Below are 24,361 nucleotides of genomic sequence, written 5' to 3'. Positions count from 1 at the left end.
TATGGATTTGCTTGTGTGTCTCTTGACCTGCATCATGACTGTTTAAAGATGAAGGAAAACAAGTTGCCTGCTGTTAGATATTGGGATGCAGTATCTGCGGTGCCTCAATACATTTGAAGCTTATTATTAAGTACTAAAATTCAGAAATACTGTTTGTTTACTACATCTTCAGGACTCTCAAAGCTCAAGGTCATGGTTTTGAAATGAATATATAGATTGGTCATATTCCAAGATTTGACTGTATCCTCACAGACCTAAAAGGTGTACTTGTGTACTGTACTAAGACACCTGTGCATTTCATGGGCATGCTGACCCAAAAGTAGGATCAAATGCTAAGATTGAATGACAGTTCTGAGTTTTTGTGGAACCAGTAGAGAAGAATTTGTGTTCTGTTGGAAACAGCAAATTATTATTGGAATTTGATCCAGAGTTCCAGGAGCCTAAATCAAGTGGTCTTTCTGTGAACGAAAATTAGCATCTCTGCTATGGCCATCCTAAAGCAGTTTTACAGTCAATAAATTTCTTTTAAAGTGAAGTCACTGTTGTAGCTGTGAAGTTGTTTAATATGGAGAAGACAATGCTCAGTCACAGAATTAACCCACCTTGACCGATTTGGTCTGGAGAAAGCATAAATTCATTTGCAGACCATTGTTCAATATATATGTTGTAACTTGTGTAACACAGATGTTGGGCCAAATAGTTTGTTTGTAAATCAAATTGCCTGTTAGTAGCCTGTAGGACTTTGTTGAAAGTGATATTGCCATCTGAACTGTGCTTGGAGAGAAATCAATTTGCTTACTGGCTATTAAAATATATTTATCAAATGTTATATCAGGTACAGAAAGTGAAAGAACTGATTTCAGATTGCAAAAATATGATCTTGCCATGGAAGCTGTTGTCAAGAAGTGTTGTTTGAAAAGTCTGAAATCTAACCAATACCTTTTAACTAAATGGGGAGTTTCCAGTGCTGCTGGGCATGTGATTTACGTTCCTGTTTTCTGGTATTGCTTCCTGTTTTAGCACAGTGTTAAGATTGCAGTCTTGCATAACACAATTTGACCTTTTGTTTTATCTGACATGATGACTGTCACTCAGATTGAGTTCGGCAAACTCAAGTCATCAGAGCTAGTGCAGAACCATGACAAATTACATATTCCAAGAAGTGTGAAGTGATGTACTGTATTTGGAAGGAAAAAAAATCAAAGACTCTGTAAACTAAGTTGTATAATTTTAAAGGTCGTGCAAGAATACTGAGACCTCAAGTTTACATAGACAAATATTTGAAGGTGGTAGAATAAGTTGATGTTGCTTATCGTAAGATGAAAACATTGGGCATATATGCCTTTATAAGATATAGGGAACAGAAATAAGGAAGTATAGCTCAATGTCTAGTTGGTTAGACCTCAGCTGGAATGCTTCTTGTTTTCTGCACTGTTTTAAGAAGGATGCTCAAACCATGCAGAAGAAGTAGAGTGTGATTTACATGAATAATGTCATGGATATTTTGTGGAGAGAGGAGATAACTTGTTCTCAAAGCAAAATAAGTGAAGGGGAGTTTTTGAGATAAATGTTCAAAATTGAAGGATTTTGAATAAATGGGGAGATATAATTAGGTGACAAAGTTGTTAGTCACCACAGGAAATAAATTAAAGGTGGTCGAGAAATTTTGTTTTCCAGTGAATCTTGATGCAAAATGCACTTCCTGAAAGGATGGTGGAAATAGTTTCAATATTAACCTTCAGGAGGGAACTACATATTAACTATGCAATAGAATAAAATTTAGTTGCGCCTTTATGGGGGGCAACAGGTGAATGGAACTAATCATATGACTCTTGCAAAAACTGCATACAAGCAAGAAAAGCTTAAAAGCTTCCATCTGTATAATTCTAATTCAAAACTGAAACCACCCTGATTTGTTTGGCACAGTGACTCGCTAACCATAGTGGGTGCACATTTTGAATTCTTCGTGTTGTGCAACTCCAGCTTCATGTACTTGCTGCTTTTTTTACCCTCCATTACCTCTCACTTTCAACTTATGAAAATGCAATTAATATCAGCATCCATTTCAAACATCTACGCATCTTAACTCTTCTTAATTTCAAACTAAATGCACATTTAGGTCTGTAAAGTTGTCTATTTGCCAAGTCTATGTAAATGATATAAAAGTACAATTGTAATACAATTTTATCAAAGCACAGTTCAGTCACTCAGGCAGATACTGCATTGATGATTAGTATTACAGTCCAGCTTATCAGTGAATATGAATGCATGCAATCCAAACTCTCTTAGTGTTATAATATTATGCTACATGTCAAAATGCTTGTTCTCCATTAAGAACCTAAATGTTATACAGCACATAACAACTTCTTTCTCTTGCATTAGCTTATCACCAATTTTTCAATCCTCTTTCATTTTTCTAAGTTCTGGTAGATAGAATGCCTCACTTGACCCCTAAAATTAGCTTTCTCTTTCTTTTTGTGATAAATTATATGTTTCCAAAGAAAAAGCTCCCTGCCATGTTTTTCAAAATAACATTCAGTTATGAGCCATTGTTTGAACTGTTTGTCATTAAAGCACTTCTTCTGCCAAAGCGACCTTCAATGGCAGCAAATGTATTTCATCCCATAGTGTGAAGTACTGCAAAGTACAATATACATATGGCTGGTTCCTTTTATAACACAACAAAATAAGTCATTTTATTTAAGCTGGTCTTCACTTTTTAAATGAGTGCTGTGATCACTAATCTCAGCACAGACTATATTGGTTGAATATGGGATCTTCCTGTCATTATGACTTGCTGGATATTGAGCCCCGCTATTCCTGAATGGTCAAAAAAGTTAAAGATTTTATAATGTATGCAAAGTTCCCCAATTTACCTGGTTTCCAGGTGCAGATTGATAGAAAGGATTTTCCAGATTTCGAGACTGAACAAAAGTCACTATTTATTACAAGCATTTAGCGATCTGCTCCCAGGAGGAGCAGTTCCTCTCCAGGACATTCCAGATTCAAGGACTACAGTTTCTTAGATTACTTACAGTGTGGAAACAGACCCTTCGGCCCAACAAGTCCACACCGACCCGCCAAAGCGCACCCACCCAGACCCATTCCCCTACATTTACCCTTGCACCTAACACTACGGGCAATTTAGCTTGGCCAAATCACATAACCTACATATTTGGATTGACTACAGTTTCTCTTCTCACGTGATCTACAATGCCGTCCAGCGTATCTCCTCCACTTCCTGCACTTCTGCCCTTGACTTCAGTCCCTCAACTGCAACAAGGATAGGACTCCCCGATTCTCGCCTTTCACCCCACTAATCTCTGGACACAACGCATTATCCTCTGCCATTTCCGCCACCTACAATCAGACCTCTCCACCCCTATCTGCATTCCATGGAGACCATTCCCTCCGCTATTCCCTAGTTAGGTCCATGTCCCCACTAACTCACCCTCCATTCCTGGAACCGTACCTTGCTGCTTCAAAAGGTGTAAAACCTGAGCCTACACCTACCCCTTCACCTCTGACCAAAGCCCCAAGGGATCTTTCCACATCTGGCAGAGATTTTTGTGCACTACTGTGCCCATTGCTCTTGATGTGGTCTCCTCTACATTGAGGAGACAGGACGCCACCTCGCTGAGGGAACATCTCTGGGACACATGCACCAAACAACCCCACCACCCTGTGGCCGACGACTTCAACTCCCCCTCCCACTCCGGCAAGGATATGCAAGTCCTAGGCCGCCTCCACTGCCAAATCCAAGCCACCCGATGACTAGAGGAAGAGCGCCTCATCTTCTGCCTTGGGACCCACCAACTATGTGGCATCAACTTCGACTTCACCAGTTTTCTTGTCTCCCCTCCCCCACCTCATCCCAGATCCAACCCTCCAACTGGGCACGTCCTCTTGAACTGTCCTACCTGTCCATCTTCCTTCCCTATCACCTTCACACCCCCACCTGCATCTACCTATCACCTTCCCAGCTGCCTTCCTTCCCACCCTCTTATTTATCTGTCAGGCGCACCCCCCTCCACCCCACCTTCCTCATGAAGGCCTTATGTCTGAAATATCGACTCTCCTCCTTGCATAGTGGCTGACCTGCTCTGTTTTTCCAGCACCACACGTTTCAACTCTGATCTCTACCACCTACAGTTCTCACTTTCTCTCATTTAGATTCTGGTTACATGTAAACAGTTATGAGCCATCAGCTTATAATACTGCTATGTAAAACTTTTCTAAATTCCTTTAAAGTACACAGTCAAATAAAGTAAATAGGTTATCAACAGAGACAAAAAACTGGAAAGTCAGTTTAATTATTTTTGTTCCCAGGTACTGTGGTTGAGATGAACTTTGATTCTTCCACTGGCTAGCATATTGCTTTAATCATCATTCTCTAGTTTCTTCCACTGGTTAGCAAGAGAGACAGGTGACAGATATACTAATAAAATAACTAGACCTGAGAGGTTAAAAGTCTCTGTTCTCCCTCCTACCCCCACCCCTCTTTCCCCCCCCCATCTCTCTCTCCCCCGCCACCTCCCGCCCCACACTCCCCTCGCACCCCAACTCTCTCTCTCTATTCACCCCCCCCCCACCCCCCACGAATAGATGAGGTTTGCCTCTAAACCTCTCTGCCATCATTCAGTCTGTGAGCTGGGCATCAAGTGAGGATGCCTACTGAAATTAGACAAGGGCATTTTGTTGCAGGGTCCGGGTGCTGGTCACCGGGAAAGCTGTGTGTCTAATGCTGTCATCCTGTTTACACAGTCACATAGAGGGACTGACTTTTGTTTATTCGTATGCCTTTTGCCATTACTTACTTACTATCCATTAAATTGACAAAGTTTTCTGTTTTTCGTTTCAGGCCATGATCCAACAGTTTGTCCTCCTGTGTCTGGCCACTGGCCTGGCCTCAGCTGTCTGTCCAGATGGATCTACCTGCCCATATGGAACAACCTGTTGTAAGAAGCTGAATGGTGGTTATACCTGTTGCCCTCTCCTTCAGGTAGGTTGTGCCCAGTTAAGCTTACTGGACAGTAATCCTTTCATTTTTTTTCTTCTTGGAATTCGTCTGAAATACTCATGTTATGATTTGTTTTCTTTGATTTTGCACAGAACATTTTCTGTCAATCTGAGTATAAAGGAAACAATTTAGCACATGCTGGCGATCAAAGTGTGCTTCCTTTAAGCCTGCGCTGCCTTCTGCTTCACAAACCATTAATTATTAATTCACATTGCAATTTGCTTGCAGTTCACTTTGTTTTTATTTTTGCTAATTTTGTGTAGCATTTTCAAAATCAATAAAAACATCCATATGCATTCTGTTGTCCACCAGTGTGTTTCAGATCAACAAATTCATCTAGTCCAGTTAGACCAGATCTACCCTTCACAAATCAATACTCCAGTCAACTTCTATTTGTCCAACTGCTCAGCCACTTGCCCCTTTATGGGTTCCAGTGACTTAACACAGATGTTATTAAACTGGTGTGCTGTAATTGTTTAGGTTCTGCATCTTAAAAATTATAGTGATAATACAGTTTTCCAATCCAAAGGGTTATTCCAGAATCTAGGGAGTTTTGGAATGTGACTTGAGTATTTTTGAGAGAAAAAGATTGTTGTTCAGTGCAAGCAGAACAATTGCCTCAGAGTCATGCAGAATGGAATCAGACCTTTCAATCCAACTCGTCCATAACAACCAAGTTTCTGAAAGCAAACTAGTCCCACTTGCCTGCATTTGACCCATAACCCTCTAAACCTTTCCAGTTCATGTGCCTATCCAAAGGTCTTTTAAATGATGCAACTGCACCTGCATCTACCCCTTCCTCTGTCAGTTCATTCTAAATATGAACCATCCTCTCTGAAAATTGCCCCTCAGGTCCCATTTAAATCTTTCTCCTCTCAGGTTAAAAATATGTCCCTAGTTTTGAATTCCCTACCTGAGGTAAAATACCTTTGCTATTCACTTTATGCCCCTCATTATTTTATAAATCTCCATAAGGCCACCCCTCAACCTTCTATGCTCCAGTGAAAAAAGTCCCAGCCTATCCAGCCCCTCCTTTATAATTCAAGCCCTCCAGTCTTGGCACCGTCCTGTTAAATCATTTCTGAACAGTCTCCAATTTAATAATATCCTTCCTATAGCAGGGTGACCAGAACTGTGCACAGTACTTCAAAAGTGGTCTTACCAATGTCGTGTACAACCTCAAAATGATGGCCCAACTCCTATACTCAGTGGTCTGAGCAATGAAGGTAACATGCTAAACACCGCCTTAACCCCTCTGGCTACCTCCTGAAGCAACTTTAAAAGAATCATGTACCCGAACCCCTCAGTCTCTCTGGGCCCTACCATTAATTGTTTAAGTCCTGGCCTTGATTGTTTTACCAAAATGCATAACTTGCATTCTTCCAAATTAAACACTATCTGCCACACCCCAGCCCATTGGCCCGATTGATTAAGATCCCTTTGTAATACTAGATAACCTCTGGGCGGCACGGTGGCACAGTGGTTAGCACTATTGCCTCACAGCACCAGAGACCTGGGTTCAATTCCCGCCTCAGGCGACTGACTGTGTGGAGTTTGTACATTCTTCCTGTGTCTGCGCGGGTTTCCTCCAGGTGCTCTGGTTTCCTCCCACAATCCAAAAAATGTGGAGGTTAGGTGAATTGGCCATGCTAAATTGCCCGTAGTGTTAGGTGAAGGGGTAAATGTAGGGGAATGGGTCGGGGTGGGTTACGCTTCGGCGGGTCGGTGTGGACTTGTTGGGCCGAAGGGCCTGTTTCCACGCTGTAAGTAATGTAATCTAATCTAATATAATTATCCACTATGCCACTCCTGTTATGCCACTCATTTTAAACTTTTAATAACCACAACTCCTTCAATTGTTAGGAATTTGCCTCTTCCCTTACTGTAAGACCTGGCATTGACCTCAGCACTGGAGACAACAATGTCAAATGCAGCCCTTCTAATCTTGCAAAATCCTCCTTAGCAATATCTGCTGATTAGCGCCAGTATTGGGGCAGCTGTCTCACAGACTAGTCAACGACAGCCTGATATAGTCATATGCATGGAATTACACCTTGCTGACAACATTCTGGAAATGACTTGTTCCCCTGGCAGGGTAGTATTATTGACCGTCCTCCTCCTAATTTATTTTCAATCAACACTGTAGTGATGGAAAGTGTCATCGAATAGCACTTGCTTAGCAATAACCTGTTCAGCGATGCTCAGTTTTGTATTCTACCAGGGCCACTCTGCACCTCACTTAATTGCAACCTTGCTTCAGCCTTTGACAAAGAAGCTGAATTCCAGAGGGAGGTAGGAGTGACTGCTCTTGACATCAAGGCCACATCTGGCAGATTATGGTATTAAGGAGCTCTAGCATTGAGGGGTAAAGCTCTCCATTGGTTGGAGTCATACTTAGTACAAAGGAGCAGCCGGGGATGGACAATAAATGCTGGCACAACCAGTGATGCCCACATCCCTGAATGAGTACTAAGGTCAGTAAGGTGAAAATTTCCGTAAGTGACTCCCTTCACATGGTGTTCCTTCAGGACAATCAGAGAGCTCAATTTGAGAAAATATGATGTGTTTGTTCCATTTGTGCATGGGTGTGGACATAGTTAAGAAAGACAACAGTTGTTGTCAATGCTTAATTGCTTTTGAGAAGGCGATGATAAGGCCCTGCCTTGAAAGAACTGTGGTCTTCGTGGTGTAGAAGACTGTGTTATTAAGGAGAGTATTCTAGGTATTTAACCCTGTTTCAAAGAACCTTAGTTTTCTCCTGCAATTTGCCTGAGAGATAGGAATGTTTATGAATTTGACTCCTACTTGTGCACAGTCTGAGTAAAACTAAGAACAGTAACTTCTGTTCTGCTTGTACTATTAACTTGCGGTACAATAATATGCCGAGGAGTGAGTAGCTTGAAAATTGACTCATTTAGGTAACTAGGAGAAAGTGAGGACTGCAGATGCTGGCGATCAGAGCTGAAAAATATGTTGCTGGAAAAGCGCAGCAGATCAGGCAGCATCCAAGGAGCTGGAGAATCGACGTTTTGGGCATAAGCCTTTCCTGAAGCATTTCCTGATGAAGGGCTTATGCCTGAAACGTCGATTCTCCTGCTCCTTGGATGCTGCCTGACATGCTGCGCTTTTCCAGCAACACATTTTTCAGCTCATTTAGGTAACTGTTTGAGAATGCTAGAGAAAATGGAAATTTAATGTACAGGGAGCAAATAATTATCTTATCTGTTAGGCTTCATATTGATAAGTTATGAGTTGGGCAGCTCCTGTAATATATTCACAATAATGAGGGGCTTTCCAGAAGATAGCTGTAACTCTTCAGAGCTGAAATGTGCAGCCTTTGTTCTAATGAAAAGATATAACATTATTACATGTCATATAAGAGTGACAGTGTCTTGTCTGCTTAAAAAAAAAAGCTATCATTTGGTCAGCCAGCAAACCCAAGTTAAGACTTTAGGTCAAACTTTTCCACCCTGCATATGGGGAATAAATGGATGAAAGTTTAAAAATAAGGAAGAAAAATAATTAATGAAGTATTAAGTTCAGTTATTCACCGTATGAGCATATGGACTGAAAAAGATGGGTATTAAAAGTGAAAATCAGACTGTGAAACTTTTCTATGAAGTGATTTATTTAAAGTGCTCCTTGTTTCCAATAGATTTTACTCAACTTAATTATCTTCCTTCACACAATTATTTTAATTATTACTTTTGCACCACAAATCTGAAACAAATATACCTTAATTGATATAATTGTACTCTCTAATTGTGACAGAAAATATTTTCCAATAATAAAATTGGCTTTACTTGACCTGACTAGTTTAATTAAATTTGCAATTTTTACGACCTCGATTTTGCTAATTTAAGTATTGAGTGTCACTCAAAATCAAGATCAAATCTCCATTTCCACTCTTTGCAGACAGTGACAATGAAAACACTGTGTTGAATATTATTCTTTCTTGAGCACAATAAAGAATTTGTTGACAATGCTACTTAGTTACATTTTCTGATGTGTTTCAAGGTGTGTTTCACTTATATTGCTTGCCAGTAACTACATAATATTCTGCACCATTTGATACTGAGGCAGTCCATGTTCAAATGTACCAAGATTGGAACTGTATCTAGGCTTGGGGGTGACGAGCCCTATATGAACCATAAAAATACCAGACAATAGCCATCTCCAGTAAAAGATAATCTAATTACTGCCCTCTGACATTCATTGGTGTTACCATCACTGACACTCCCACTATCAATGTTCTGAAGGGGAGGGGGGGGTTACCATTGACCAGCATTCAGTTGGAGTTGTCATATAAACACAGTGGCCACAAGAACAGGTTAGAGGCATAGGAATTCTGCAGCACATAGCTCACCACCCAACTTTCCAAAGTCTGTCCACCATCTACAAGGCACAAGTCAGGAGTGTGATGGAATGCTCACCACTTGCCTGGATGGGTGCAAATCCAACAACAATTAAGAAGCTCAACACCACCCAGGACAAAGTAGCCTGCTTAATTGGCACTGCATCCACTCCGCCATCAAAACTCAGTAGCAGCATTGTTTAATACCTAGAAGAAGCACTGTAGAACTGCACCAACAATCCTTCCAAACCCATGGCTACATCCACCTAGACGCACAAGGGCAGCAGATACATGGGAACCTGACTACCTGCAAGTTCCCTTCCAAGCCATTTACCATTTTGACTTGGAAATATATCGCAATTTCCTTCACTGGCTGGGTCAAAATCCTGGAATTTACTCCTAAGAGCATTGCGGGCAACCTCTACAGCATGTTGATTGCAGTGATTCAAGAAGGCAGCTCATCTTTTCAAGGACAACTTGGGATAGGCAATAAATACTGGCTGGCCTAGGAAAATGCATGTCCCACAAGTTAATTAAAAATAAAAGTTATATTTTAGGTCTGACTTGACAACGATGAAGTCCATGAAAAGTTACCTTAAAGGGTAATAGTCTGTTACTTGCAAGATTGGTTCTTGCATTCTGTTACTTTGTCATCCTCACGCATTCTTGCTTTAACACTTCAATCCATTCCCTGATTTCTGCCATTTTATCAGCTCTTTGCCTTTTTTCTCTAAACACTTCACCTTCCCTGGTTCTGGATGCTGCTGGCCACTTCCTTACCAAGTAATAACGGGTGATGTCTCATGAGGTACAAAATCATCATTGTCATAGAGTACCTTAGGGCTGCTCTCACATTAGCGAGAGAGTGAGTCTGTTGATTGTAGTTAAACCAAAGGATTACGACATCTCAGGTGGATGGCGAGGTTAAAAAAGGGAAGTATTGTGGTAACCTCAGTCAATGTAAGAATTGAACCCATGCTGTTGGCATCACTTGGCGTCCAAGCCAGCTGTCTGGCCTCAGAGCTAGAACACAAATTCATAGAATCAGAGAATCCTTACAGTGTGGAAACAGGCCTTTAGGTCCAACAAGTCCATATTGACTCTCCAAAGAGTACTCCACCTAGACCTATTCCCCTACCCTGTCACTCTACGTTTACTCCTGACTAATGTACCTAACTTACGCATCCCTGACCACAATGGGCAATTTAGCATGGCCAATTCACTTAATTTGCACACGTTTGGATTGTGGGAGGAAACCGGAGCATCCGGAGGAAACCCATGCAGACATGGGGACAATGTGCAGACTCTACACAGAAGGTTGGCTGATGCTGGAATCAAACCCGATTCCAGTACTGCTAACCACTGAGCCACCATGCCACAAATTGAATGAAACAATTGAGATTTGGAGGACAAAACCAAATGAACTATGTTGATAATTCATGGATACAGGGATAAATCTCTTGCATTATTTCTGGAAAGATTTGGTAAAAGTTAGTTACAGCACATCTAAGTTTCAGGATCAGTAGGGACACTGAATCCCTGCTAGGAAGCCTACACATGCTATCTCTAGGGAGGCTAGATATCAACTCAATATGACTTGCCTCCTTTGCTTCAAGATAAGATCCCACCAGATTTGCTTGAAATTTGCCAAGAGTTTGTCAGCAAACGAACAAGTCTTTTTAGGGTCATAGAGCTATATAGAATGGAAACAGACCCTTTGCTCCAACTCGTCCATGCTGACCAGATATCCTATTTGCCAGCATTTGGACCATGCCCCTGTACACCTTTCCTATTCATATATCCATCCAGATGTATTTTAAATATTATAATCGTACCAGCCTTCACTTCTTGTAGTAACTCATTCCATACAAGCACTACCCTCTACTTGAAAAGACTGCCCCTCAGGTCTTTAAATCTTTCCCCTCTCACCTTAAACCTATGCCTTCTAGTTTTGAACTGCTTTGCATTGGGGACAAGACCTTGGCTTTTCACCCTATCAATGCCCCTCACAATTTTATTAACTTCTATAAGGTCCAAAGCGTCCAACCCTTTCACTGTCAACAACATTCTTTCTATAGCAGGAAGACCAGAATTGAACATGGTATTCCAAAAGTGGTCTAACCAATGTCCTGTAAAGCTGCAACATCACCTCCCAAATCCTATACTCTATACACTGACCAATAAAGGCAAGCATACCAAAATGTCACCTTTACTATCCTGTCTACCTGTTACTCTACTTTCAAGTAACTATGAATCTGCACTCCTAGGTCTCTTTGTTCAGCAACACTTCAAAAGACCTTACCATTAAGTGTATACGTCCTGCCCTGATTTGCCTTTCCAATATGCTACATCTCCCATTTGTCTAAATTAAACTGTATCTCCCATTCATTGGCCAATCTGGTCAAGGTTCCACTTACTCTGAGGTAACCTTTTAGGCTGTCCACTATACCACTCGTTTTGGTGTCATCTGCAAACTTACTAACTATGCCTCCTATGTCCACATCCAAATTATTTGCATAAATGACAAAAAGCAGTGAACATAGTGAAGCAGTGAACAGATCCTTGCGGCACACTGCTGGTCACAGGCATCCAGTCTGAAAAGCAACCCACCACCATTACCATCTGTCTCCTATCTTTGAGCCAGTTTTGTATCAAAATGGCTAGTTCTCCCTGAATTCTATGTGATCTAACCTTGCTAACCAGTCTACCATGCAGAACCTTCTTGTATGTCTTACAAAAGCCCACCACTCTGCCTTCATCAATCCTCTTTATTACTTCTTCAAAAAACTTGAGGTAGGGTGAGATGTGATTTCCCATGGATAATTCATGTCCACTGTACCATAATCAGTCCTTGCCTTTCCAAATACTTGTAAGTCCTGTCCCTCAGCATCGCCTCCAACAACCTGCCCCTACTGATGTCAGGCTCACTGGTCTTTCATTGCCCGGCTTAACCTTATCATGTTTCTTAAATAGTGGCGCCATGTTAGCTATCCTCCAGTCTTCCGGAATGTCACGTGTGGCTATTGATGATACAAATATGTCAGCAAGGGGCTCAGCAATCACTTCCCTAGCTTTCCACAAAGTTCTAGGGTACACCTGATCAGTTCCTAGGGATTTATGCATTTTAAGACAGCACCACCTGTGTAATATGGACATTTTTCAAGATGTCGCTATTTATTTCCCCAAGTTCTGTATCTTCCATGTCCTTTTCCATCTCAAAATCTCAATTTCTCTAGTCATCCAGCATTTCCTACACCTATCAGCCTTTCCTTTCATCCTAACTGGAGCCTACTGTCTTTGGACTCCCATTATGTCATTTTTGATTTCTTCCCTTTCTTTCCAGCCGTCCCTTTACCTGTGAATATCTACCTAATACTGTCAGCATATCTACCCAATACTGCCTTTCTTGTGTTTCGAACATTAACTATTAGAACCAGTGTATTCTTTTTTGTTAATGTTTTGAAACTAATGGAATTATGATTACTGGCCCTGAAGTGCATCCCCACTGACACCTCAGTCACCTGCCCTGCCTTATTTCCCAAGAGTAGGTCAGTATTGCACCTTCTCTAGTAGGTACATCTACCTATTGAATCAAACAATTTTCTTGTACAAACTTAATAAATTTCTCTCCATCGAAGCCCGAAACATGGGAATCTCAGTTTGAGGTTTGGAAAGTTAAATCCGCTACCATTACCACCCTAATATTCTTGCAGATAATTGAGATCTCCTTACAAATTTGCTTCTCAATTTACCTTTGACTATTTGAGGTCTGTAGTACAATCCCAAAAAGGTGACCATGCCTTTCTTATCTCTCAGTTCAACCCAAATAACATCCCTGGACATACTCCCAGGAATGTCCTCCCTCAGTATACCTGTAATGTTATCCCTATTCAAAAACACCACTCCCCCTCCTCTCTTGCCCTCCTCTTCCTTTCTCTAGCAACTGTACTCTTGAACATTAAGGTGCAAGCCCTGTGCATCAGTGAGCCATGTTTCTGTAATCGCTATGATATCCCAATGCCATGTTCCCAACCATGCCTGAGTTTATCTGCCTTAACTGTTAGGCCTCTTGCATTTAAGTTCTACCTCATTCTCTGCTTTGTTGCTGCCTACCTTGACTGTTCGACTTGCTCCTTCTCCCAACTGCACAAGTCTCCGACTGATCTCTTTTTCTCACTACCTCCTTTTGAATGAGTATTTCATATTGATAGATGTAGATATCATGAAACTAGCTGCATAGTCCTTAACTTACTACTTGTTTAAAATTAAATATTATATATTTAGAATCTCATTCTGATAGTTTCTGAAGTTTAACCCGTGATACCAGTGTGTTTGACCTCTCTCAGTTCCTTCCACCTTTAAAATAAGAAGTGAAATTATCTGAAAGAAAGCCCCTACATTTGAAAATTTCCAAAACAGATTTCATCACGTAGTCCAAATGAAGTATTGGCAGATATAAAGCTGCCTTGCATTTCCTGAATCTCAAGTCTGCAAGATTCTGATAAACCTGAAACAGCGCCTATCTGAGACAAGCCTCATATCTCAAATATTAAAAGTAGTGCTTCACATTTTTCTTGGCAAAGGTAATGGTGAGGCTAACTTGTTTTGTGTGCAATTTATTTAATCTGCAATCCTTTAGCCTCTGGAACAGATCTTTGCCACACCAGACATTTTTTCCGGGCCATGGGAAGTTGTATGTAAGTCAGCACTGGAGCTTTGGAAACATTACTTTTCTTATTCTCCAATTCTGAAGATGCTGACTTGCAGGATCCATCTGCACCTCTGAACCTATAATAGTGGCCACTATTTGACTGTTTAGATATAGGGTTAGCACACTTGTAGAGCACAGGTTGACCACTTTGCTTTTCTCTCTTTTTGAATGACTTGCAGTGTGGTTTGTCAAATGTATTTTAATCTGTTTTTGAGTTTCACACATAGTGAAAACTGGAAATGTTGTGGTTGCTAGATCACAGTACTAGTTAAAATAGATACAATCTGTATATTGAAAGCTGTGGCTGCCCTCTATCCATGATACTGTCTGCTTCATGGATTCTCCATAGTGTCGGCAGCTGCCAGTCTGGCTCCAAAACCTAGGCTTCCCGGATGCATGCACCCTGGCCCAGCACTGGCAATGTTCCCAGCTTCTCTCTCAGAACAGGAAGGACACACCCTGACTTTGAACTTTGAACTATGATGTACTACTTGAATTTAAACTTTTTGGCAAATGTTTAATATCAAATGGTATCAATTACACTGGGGCCCTTATTCCCTGATCCTTGTAACTATAAAATATAGTTACGGAGTCATACAGCATGGAAACAGACCCTTTGGTCCAACCAGCCCATGCAGAACATACTCTTAAACTAGTCCCAAGTGCCTGCTCTTGGCCCATATCCCTCCAAGCCATTTATATTCATGTACTTCTCCAAATGTCTTTTAAACGTTGTAATTGTACATCCATGACTTCCTGAGGAAGTTCCTACCACATGCAAACCACTCTGTGTAAGAAAACAAAAATTGCCCGTCACTTGTTTTTTTTAAAATCTCTCTCTCCTCTAACCTTAACAATAGTCCTTACAAGTTATAAAACATAGAGGGACGAAAAGAGCTTAAAAAAAAACCTGTTCCTATCTATACCAAATTTTGACTGAGCTACAAATTTCCAGAAATATGCAGTTACTCTGGCTGTGTCTCATTCAGGATGTGTTCTCTTTCAACTGCTTGTGCGAACCTTACATTCTAAACGTAATTGCCACCTGTTCTCTGGCACTGAAAATTTAACAAGTTTAAAACCACATTCCTTCATCACTTCACAGCTGAAGTGAACAGCATTTCATTGTTAAATCTGATTAAGGAATTAGGTTTGCTTTTCCTGGATGCTTATGTCTCAGATGTTCTGCAGAGGGCCCCACCTTTTTTCCTCAATCATTTCCAGTATTCTGCCTGGAAATCCCATGAATATGAAATGGGCAAAGGGCATTCTAAATAATGGTGGCTGCCATTCATCGAGAGATGCAGGAATGTTTGGGCTGAAGCTTTGTTCCATCTGCAGTGTGTGAACTTACTTGGATCAGCATTCAATAAAGTGGTAATTCCTGATTCCGTTAATTCTCAGATAATATTATCATCAGTGAATTAACTAGGTATAGGAACTGGAGAAGGCCATGCAACCTCTTTAACCTCTTCCAGTAATTAAGTAGATTGTAACTCATCTGTGTTATAACTAAACTTAACTTATGTGCAACAGGATTCGGTTATGTTATCTAATATAAACCTATTAATCTAATTTTAGAAATATTCCAATTAAACTAATCTCAGCAGCATTTGTACTTCTACACTCCTTCCTGTTTTTATTAAGTTCCTAGTTCTGATTGTAAGCGTGGTTTGTTGGTAGAAAGAAATTTGAAAACAATATAAACTCTTGAGGGTTGACAGTATAAAGCTATTAAACGGTATTTCACTGCTTGAATTTCATCTGAAGAAGAGAGTGCCAAATAGGTTTACTAGAATGGTTACAAGGATGGGCGAGTTCAGTTAAGAAGACGTGTCTCAAGTAGTTAAAGCTCTAACCTCCTAATACTCCTACTGCCTCACATAGACACTCAAAATAACATGGGTTTTCTGGGTGGAAGAAAAAAATTGGGAACCTCAGTTCATTACTGCCTGGCCACTAGGAGATGATTCTTTTGAGTTGTCAGTCTTCAGTCTCTTTTCTCTGGATTCCTTCACCACATTGCAGGAGGCAAAGGATGATTAGTACACTAACTGCAAAGTCTTTTAGTTACCAGTTAAAGGCAACCGCTTACAGCAACTGTTGGAGTAAAATATCTAGTGTGCAGAAAGGGAGGGACATTAGAGGCTTTTTACTGTACCTTTCATGCCCACAAGGTGTTTTGCTACCAGGGAACCATTCAGAATCATCATTAAACTGATGACCTTTGACATCCATAACTTGTTGTCACAGTATCACAAACTAATTAGCTTCTTGTTGCTAAATCTTACAATTTCCCGACTGCTTCAACAGAATAGCAGTGTAAATGTTCCACAGTTTCAGCTACGTGTTTTAAAAGTATAGCGATTCCTTCCACAATCCACTGTTTTTAAACAGTCCTTCTCCACTTCTGTTCATAATCAATAATAAAATAAGACCTTTACGTGCCTTCATCTTTAAAAGATGAAAAGCTGTTTTAAAAAATGCATATCATCACAATGTTTGTGACTTTTTAAAAAATTACAGAATGCAACTCTTGCATCCATTCATCAGTTGTTGGCTGTATTGAAAACAAGTGTTTATCTTTTGGTCTTTGTACTTTGGGCTTTTTTTTTGGCTTGTATATTGGTGTGTGCCACTCTGAATAAGATTCTGAACACAGTTGCCATATTGTAAGTTCATACAGCTCTAGTGTGGTGTAAATCTTTTTAAATGCAAACCATAGCTCATCAGTACAGTGCCGAAAAGTAAGGAGAATCATTCTGTTTCACGTATTTATTTGATTCTAGTGGAAAGAAGCAAAAGCCACCCCACTTGTTCAGGCGGGAACACCGAATGCAGTGACTGAAAATATCTGTCTGGATAATACTGAATGTCCCCCTGAATACACTTGTATGCCCACGTCAAAAGGCCTTTATGGTTGCTGCCCATTCACTGAGGTAAAATAGAATAGTTAATTTTTAGCAGTAGCTTTCTCATGACCTTTAATTGTATGTTTGCATTTAATAATCAAACTTTTAAACTGTTTATGCCATACAACTTAAACATTATTTAACTTTGTGAGAACAGAAATTCAATTAAAATGTTAAAATCTAATAAACCTGTTCACATCGGTGGTGACTTCTTTCTCCAAGGTCTATGGATTTCCAATTTTTCATTAATTTAGTATAAATTATGCATTTTCTATCTTCATTTCTTTTTATTGCTGAATATTATGAAAATATATCTTTATTCCCTGGTATCAGGCAACTATTTGCAAGGATTGGGAGCATTGTTGCCCAAAGGGATATGAATGTGACCTGATTGAAGCCAAATGCAAAAGAACTGGAGCAACGGAAGACAAGTTGCCGTTGATTTCTGCAGTAGACAACTTGCGAACTGATGATAGTGAGCTCTGTGGCAATATGACCTGTTCTGGGGGATACACCTGTTGCAGGTCGAAGAACTTTGGTTGGGGTTGCTGTCCTATGAAAGATGTGAGTCCTGAGTCCTCTTATGATTTTATGGACTGTCTTTGTAAACTAATTAAGTGCTGATAAAACTTGTTAGTATTGCCAAATGGATGGAATATTGATGCAGAATGATGTGATTATCTTATTGTTCTCTTCTGGGTAATTCTTATGCAGTAGCTCCAGTAGATGACCTTAGCATTTTAGTTTTATGGTAGTTAAGTCTTTTCCCTATATCTAAATGTGCAGCAGTGCAAACCAGAGGTGGTGTCCCTATTCAGGAGAGTACTTGTAACTTCACATTGTAACTGAGCCTTTCACAAGTGTACTTTCTTATTCTCAAATGAATTCTGCTGCAAGGTTAGAATTTAATTCAACCAAATCAACTTTTCTGTGATGGGACAAAATAGTATAGGTTAGATTAGATTCCCTACAGTGTGGAAACAGGCCCTTCGGCCCAACATGTCCACACCGACCCTCTGAAGAGCAACCCACCCAGACCCATTTCCCTCTGACTAATGCACCTAACACTATGGGCAATTTAGCACGGCCAATTCACCTGACCTGCGCATCTTTGGACTATGGGAGGAAACTGAAACACCTGGAGGAAACCCACGCAGACACGGGGAGAATGTGCAAACTCCACACAGACAGTTGCCCAAGGCTGGAATCGAACTGGGACCCTGGTGCTGTGAGGCAGCAGTGCTAACCACTGTGCCACAGTACAATCAATTTTTCCCAAAATTGGGTGATCAGTTTGACCTAAAAGTGTCATTTCTGCAGAAAAATAGTCAAAAAGAATGTCATCTTAATATACTCTAGGGTGCGAGTTCCATTTAACTATAGGAAATGTAACGCACTTGATTATTATTGGCAGGCGATATGCTTCTGTGTGTTATCCTAATCCGATCTCCATCCAACTCAAAACAGAAATATAGTGGCTGCCCTGATGTTCAGAAAAAACTCAACTGCAGTTTGTAACCTGTGCCTAAGTGAAACTGCTTGCAAATGTGAGCATGATAGACCAAGAAGGAGGTTGACTTGCCCATTTTATAAAGGCATTGTGATAGTCTTTTGACTCCTAGGTAGCTTCTCGCTGTTGCTGTAAAAGAGCAGCAGGAAATCCAGCTAGCTATCTAAAACAAACATTCTTCACTGATATTACAGCTGCTTCCATTTCAAAGACACGATTTAAATTCTGACAGAAGGATTTACTTTGTGATCACCTTTGTAAAACAGCAGAAATTGACCAACCATCCCCCTAACTGGAGAACTGGACTCGGTTCATTTAATGTTTAACATCACAGCGAATCATTGATTATCGATTTTAGACGTACTGCTACCTAATGAATGGCTTATGTCCAGAAATAATAGTTGCACACTTTTTGTTTGGATTGATGGAAGTGTGGGTTCAGGATCATCTCAAAGAGTAAACACTTAAATTTTAGTAAATCAAAAGTATAAACCAAAATGTTTAAAATGATGTCAATTTTAAAGGCAAATCAGGAACAATCAAATTTAAAGTTTTTGTTTTAATCAATTATTTGGTTATCATTGCCTGAGCCACAATTTGTTGCCTATCCCTAATTGGTCTTTGAACTGCCTGACAGGCCATTTCAGAAGGCAATTAAGAGTCCACCACATTACAGTGGATCTGGAGTCGCATACATACCAAATAAGAATGGCTGATTTATTTTTGCTAATTTTTTGTTTTCATGACTTTTACTCCATTAGATTAGCTTATTTCTAATTCCAAAATTGTATTGAATTCAGATTTCACCATTTCCCAAGATGGAACTCTGATGCATGTCTCCAGAACATTAGCCTGCTCCTTAGATGCTGCCTGACCTGCGCTTTTCCAGCAACACATTTTCAGCTCTGATCTCAAGCATCTGCAGTCCTTACTTTCTCCCACATTAGTCTGGTACTCTGGATTACTAGTCCAGTTGCATTACAGCCTCACCACAACCACCTCTCCACGACTTGCGAGTCATGCAGTTGTTTAGTTTCTGAATGATAGAATACTGACGAAGCAGAGTTCTAAATAATTGTTAGTTCAGTCTTCACAAATTGGGAACCACATGTGTGAAAATTTGTAGGAGCTCTTAGAATAGCCCAAAATAATATTTGCTTCATGCCCATAACACAACGTGCTAGCTTTGAATTTTGGTATCTTCTGTCCATCTTATCTAATAGTTTTGGGCAAATTAAACAAATTTATTTCAAATAATCAAGTCTTTTTGAAATATGGTATGCCTGCTGAAAATGTTGTCATAAAGTATCATTCTGTTTACAGGCAGTATGCTGTGATGACCACTACTGCTGTCCAAAAGATTTCAAATGTGATAAAGCAAAAAAAACCTGCATCAAACCTGTTGGTAAGCTGTTGCATAGTTTATGGAAATGTTAATTTTTGCAGTTTCTTAACTTTATAATGCAATATTCACAGTGAATTTAATTCTGGTTTGTTAGCATACTTCTCTCTGCCTAAGATGGTAGGAATGCAGCCTCAGATCTTTGTTGAACTTGAATGAGATCATTTGCACTTTTGAAGGCTGATCAAACTGTTTTTGGAAAGACAGTCTACCACAAGACTGTCACAAGTGCCACTCATGAAAATGGCCTTTGTCAATGTTGTAGAGTGATCTTTGCTGTCTCCTTATTTGTATGCCTGGCATCTGCTTTGGTGTTTCTGGAACCATTCATCGTCTGGTGGTGAACTCGGGCTACTGCTGTTTTTCGCACTTGTGATTGATGTGAAGGCATTCATGTCTGTTGGGAGTGTCCTCTGTCAGAGCTTTAGGCACTCTACTGGTCTCTAGCAATAGACTACCTTGCTGTGGAGATGCAGCCACTTTCCAACCTTTGCACATGTCCAAGCTAGTGAAGCCTCATTTGCTTGATTCGTACTAGCAAACTTGGCATATTGGACCTACTAAGGGCTGATTTGTTGATGCATTAGACCTTTTTTCTTTTAATGCCAAAATTATGATCTAAATTCTTGAACTTTTCATCTTGTTAGATGTGAGTTACCCAGGCTTCTCTGCACTTAGCAAGTTTTTTTAGAGGATCCAAGCCTTATATAAAGGCCTTATCCAAGCCTTATCTCAGTCCAGCTGGAGTATAGGGTCATAGAGATGCACAGCATGGAAACAGATCTTTCGGTCGAACTTGTCCATGCCAACCAGATATCCTAACCCAATCTAGTCCCACTTGCCAGCACCCGGCCCATATCCCTCCAAATCCTTCCTATTCATATAGTTCTGTACCTCTAGTATTTGGAACAGATGATCTAAGCTTCTTGAGTACATATGATTCACAAATTATCAATTTGATGAACTCATTTCTGCTGAGGGAGAGAGATGTGTCCAGGTATTAAAACTACTAATTTTGAAATCAAATGTAACTGAAAATGAAAAGAAGCAACAAAGAGGCATAGGAGACAGTGAAATGAGCAAGGAAATCTGCAGCTGGGATTCAATTGCCAATAAATGAGGTGATCCAATCTTTCTTCAGTAAAGCAGTATTTATACTCGGACGGATGAAAAGTTACACAATATGGAAGACTTGATGAATGTCTGCTTTTAAAATAAAATCAAATATAATGCTGGGTTTTATTGCAAGCTCTAAAATTTAAAATTGAGATATAATTGATCTTTAAAAAAAAAGTTTGCAATACCACAATTGAAAAATTTTGTACACTTCAGGCATGACTATGGGTGGCAGTATTGGGACAGTATTGTAGTTACAACATGAAATTAATAGAACTTTACCTGTAGGAGGGAGCTTCAGCAGGAGGAAGCATTTGGAAAGTTAGGACTCTTTTTAAGAGATTGAAAGATGATTTGATAGGGTATTTAAAACTACAAAGTTATAAGACAGACTAAGTTTGGTGCATAGCACCTATACAGGCAGTGAGTACTGCCGATTAATTGAATAATGAAATGACTTCCATTTTTTTCAAGGCAGATTAGTTACCCTAAGTTGGGGACAGTGGCATTGAGGCATTCAACATCTGAAGAGTTTTGTACTTGGCTTCTGGTTTATGAAGAACCAGGCTTTAGTTTTAGCATTAGATGACAGGTGAAGATGCAAAATGATCAAATTTCTAATGTTCTATTTGTATCCTGTCATGCAGTCAGTTCTTGTCATACACTTGTAGGAAATGGGCATTACTGGCTGGTGAGCATTTATTGTCTGTCCCTAGTCGACTTTGAAAGGTGATGGAGTTACCGCCTTGAACCACTAGTCCATATGCTGTCGATAGACCCACAATGCTGTTTGGGGGAATTCCAAGATTTTGAGGAAATTGTGTCATTGAACAATCAGCAATGTTTTACCGAGTCAGGATAGTAAGTGACCTGAAGGGGAACTTGCAGGTGGTGGTGATCACATGTTTCTGCAGCCCTTGTCCTTCTAGATGGAAGTGGTCACGGGTTTGGAAAGTGCTGCTTAAGGAGCACCTTTTAATGCTTTCAACCAGAGATACAATGAGTTTCCTCTTGTTGTAAAAACCTCTTCTTGAGTAGTTTCAAATGCCCTTGAGTTTGGAGCCTATAAACAATGGCTGGGCTTGAGTTGACAAGTGGCAAGTAACATTTGCTTCACACAAATGCCAAGCATTAACCATCCTCAACAAGACGGAAACTAATCTGAAGAGATGGCTTGACAGGTAGGATTGCAGATTCCTGGGGCATTAGGATTGATTTGGGGGAGATGGGATCAATACAAACTGGGCAGGTTACACTTGGAAAGGACCAGAACTGATGTCCTCGAGGGGGTATTTGCTAGAGTGGCTGGGAGACTTTAAACTCAAATGACAGAAGGATGAGAAACTGCGCAAGGAGTCAGATAAGAGGAATCAAGGACAAAGCACAAAGGGGAATAAGAAAAATGTTTTGCAGAGAAACTAAGGGCCAGGACCAAATATGGCCACAGTGAAAAATACTGAAAATGGAGAAGTAATGTTAAAAAGACACACCTTAAGGCTTTGTGTCCTAATGCACAGAGCATTCTCAATAGAGTGAATGGATTAATTGCGTAAATAAATGAAAACAGGTATGATATAGTTAGGGTTGCAGGTGACCAAGGATGGGAACTGAATATTCAAGAGTTTTCGGTATTTTGGAAAGACGGATAAAAAGGATTTGCCTTCCTAGTTAAAGAGAACATTGTGGAAGCTGTATGGTCAGGGGTGTGAAACTTCAAGGGACAAAAGACATTATGGGTGTTTTGTATAGACCCCCAAACTGTTGGGAATCGTAGAGGGGCCATTTGTCTCATCGGGTCTGCGCAGGCACTCAGAGGAGCAACCGACTCAGACCCCTATCTTATCCCCATAACTCCACAGTAACCATGGTTAATACAACTGGCCTATATGTCTTTAGACTGTGGGAGGAAGCTCGTGTGGTCGTGGGGAGGGCATGTGGGCTCCACGCGGTTCCTAGGGACTAGAGTCGGGCCCCGGCCCTGGCACTGGCACTGTGGGATAGCAGTGCTGACCACCGTGACACCATGTCGCACTATTGGCGTTAAACAGGAAATTTAGGGATACATGCAATAAACGAACATCTGTAATTATGGGTGACTTTAATTTGCACGTAGATTGGACAAATCAAATTCGTAACATTACCTTACAGGAGGAGTTCCAGGGGATGGCTTTCTTGATCAATATGTTGAGGAACCAACTACAACACAGGCCACCCTAGACTAGCTATCATGCAAAGAGAAAGGAATATTTGATAATCTAGTAATGAGGCCCCTTGGAATGAGCAACCAAAAGTAATGGAACTTTTCATTGAGGTGGAGAGTGATATAGTTAGTACTGAGACTAGGATCCTGCATTTAAGCAAGACAAGCTGCAGGACTCCAATGTGCACTGAGGACAGAGTTGCAGTGAGTGTTAGAGTGTCGAGATGAAATGTAGCGAAGGATAGGTAAACTGTGCGGCCTGGTGGTTAAAGAGTGACAAGGGTGAGAGAATAATTTGTATATTCCAAGTAAATAGATCTACTTGGAATATTGTATCCAGGTCTGGTTGCCTCATTCTAGGAAGGATGTAGATGCTTTAGAGAGGTTGCAGAGGAGATTTACCAGGATGCTGCTTGGATTGGAGGGCTTGTCTTATGAAAAGAGGTTGTGTGAGCTCGGGCTTTTCATACTGGAGAAAAGAAAAAAGTGATGTGACTTGATAGAGATGTACAAGGTAATGAGAGGCATAGATAGTATAGATAGCCAGAGACTTGCCCCAGAGCAGAAATGGCTGTCATGTGGGTCATAATTTCATGAAGATTGGAGGAACGTTTGGGGAGATGTCAGTGATGTCTTTATGTAGTGAGTGTAGGGTGCGTGGAATGCACTGCCAGCAGTGGTGGTAGATTCAGATACATTAGGGACATTTATGCGACTGCTGGATAAGCACATGGATGGCAGTTATTTGAGGGGTGTGTGTAGGTTAGGTTGATCTTAGATTAAGATAAATGCTCGACAACATTGTGGACTGAAGGGTCTGTACTGTGCTGTACAGTTCGATGATCTTTGGTGAGTTTCTGCAGGATATCTTGGGGATAGTGTACACTGCTGCTACTGTGTGTTGCTTGGAGGGGGGGATGGATGCTTGTGGATGTGGTGCTAATCAAGTGGGCTGCTTTGTCCTGGATTGTGTCAAGTTTTGTGATTGGTGTTGAAGCTGCACCTATCCAGACAGTGGGCAGTATTCCATCATACTCCTGACTTGTGCCTCATAGATAGTAGATGGGCTTTGAGGAATCGGGAGATTCCACAAGATTCCTAGCCTCTGATTTGCATGTGTAGCCATTGTATTTATA

The 24,361-nt window shown here is 40.6% G+C and overlaps 1 protein-coding gene across 5 annotated transcripts in view; it reads left to right on the top strand.

Annotated features, from left to right (window-relative positions):
• The window catches only part of LOC140465886 (progranulin-like), a 106,521-nt gene that overhangs the window by 27,336 nt on the left and 54,824 nt on the right, over positions 1 to 24,361 (top strand). For all 5 annotated transcript variants that reach the window (XM_072561783.1, XM_072561782.1, XM_072561784.1 and 2 more), the window contains exons 2-5: positions 4,862 to 5,002; positions 16,875 to 17,024; positions 17,331 to 17,561; positions 19,831 to 19,912. In XM_072561783.1, the coding sequence (XP_072417884.1) occupies positions 4,865 to 5,002; positions 16,875 to 17,024; positions 17,331 to 17,561; positions 19,831 to 19,912 (601 nt within the window). In that variant the 5' untranslated portion in view covers positions 4,862 to 4,864. The remainder of the gene's footprint in view (positions 1 to 4,861; positions 5,003 to 16,874; positions 17,025 to 17,330; positions 17,562 to 19,830; positions 19,913 to 24,361) is intronic.

Source organism: Chiloscyllium punctatum, chromosome 42, assembly GCF_047496795.1.
Source record: "Chiloscyllium punctatum isolate Juve2018m chromosome 42, sChiPun1.3, whole genome shotgun sequence".
Classification (NCBI taxonomy): Eukaryota; Metazoa; Chordata; class Chondrichthyes; order Orectolobiformes; family Hemiscylliidae; genus Chiloscyllium; species Chiloscyllium punctatum.
The sequence above is the reverse complement of the archived record's forward strand: the minus strand, read 5'-3'. Positions and strand labels throughout refer to the sequence as shown.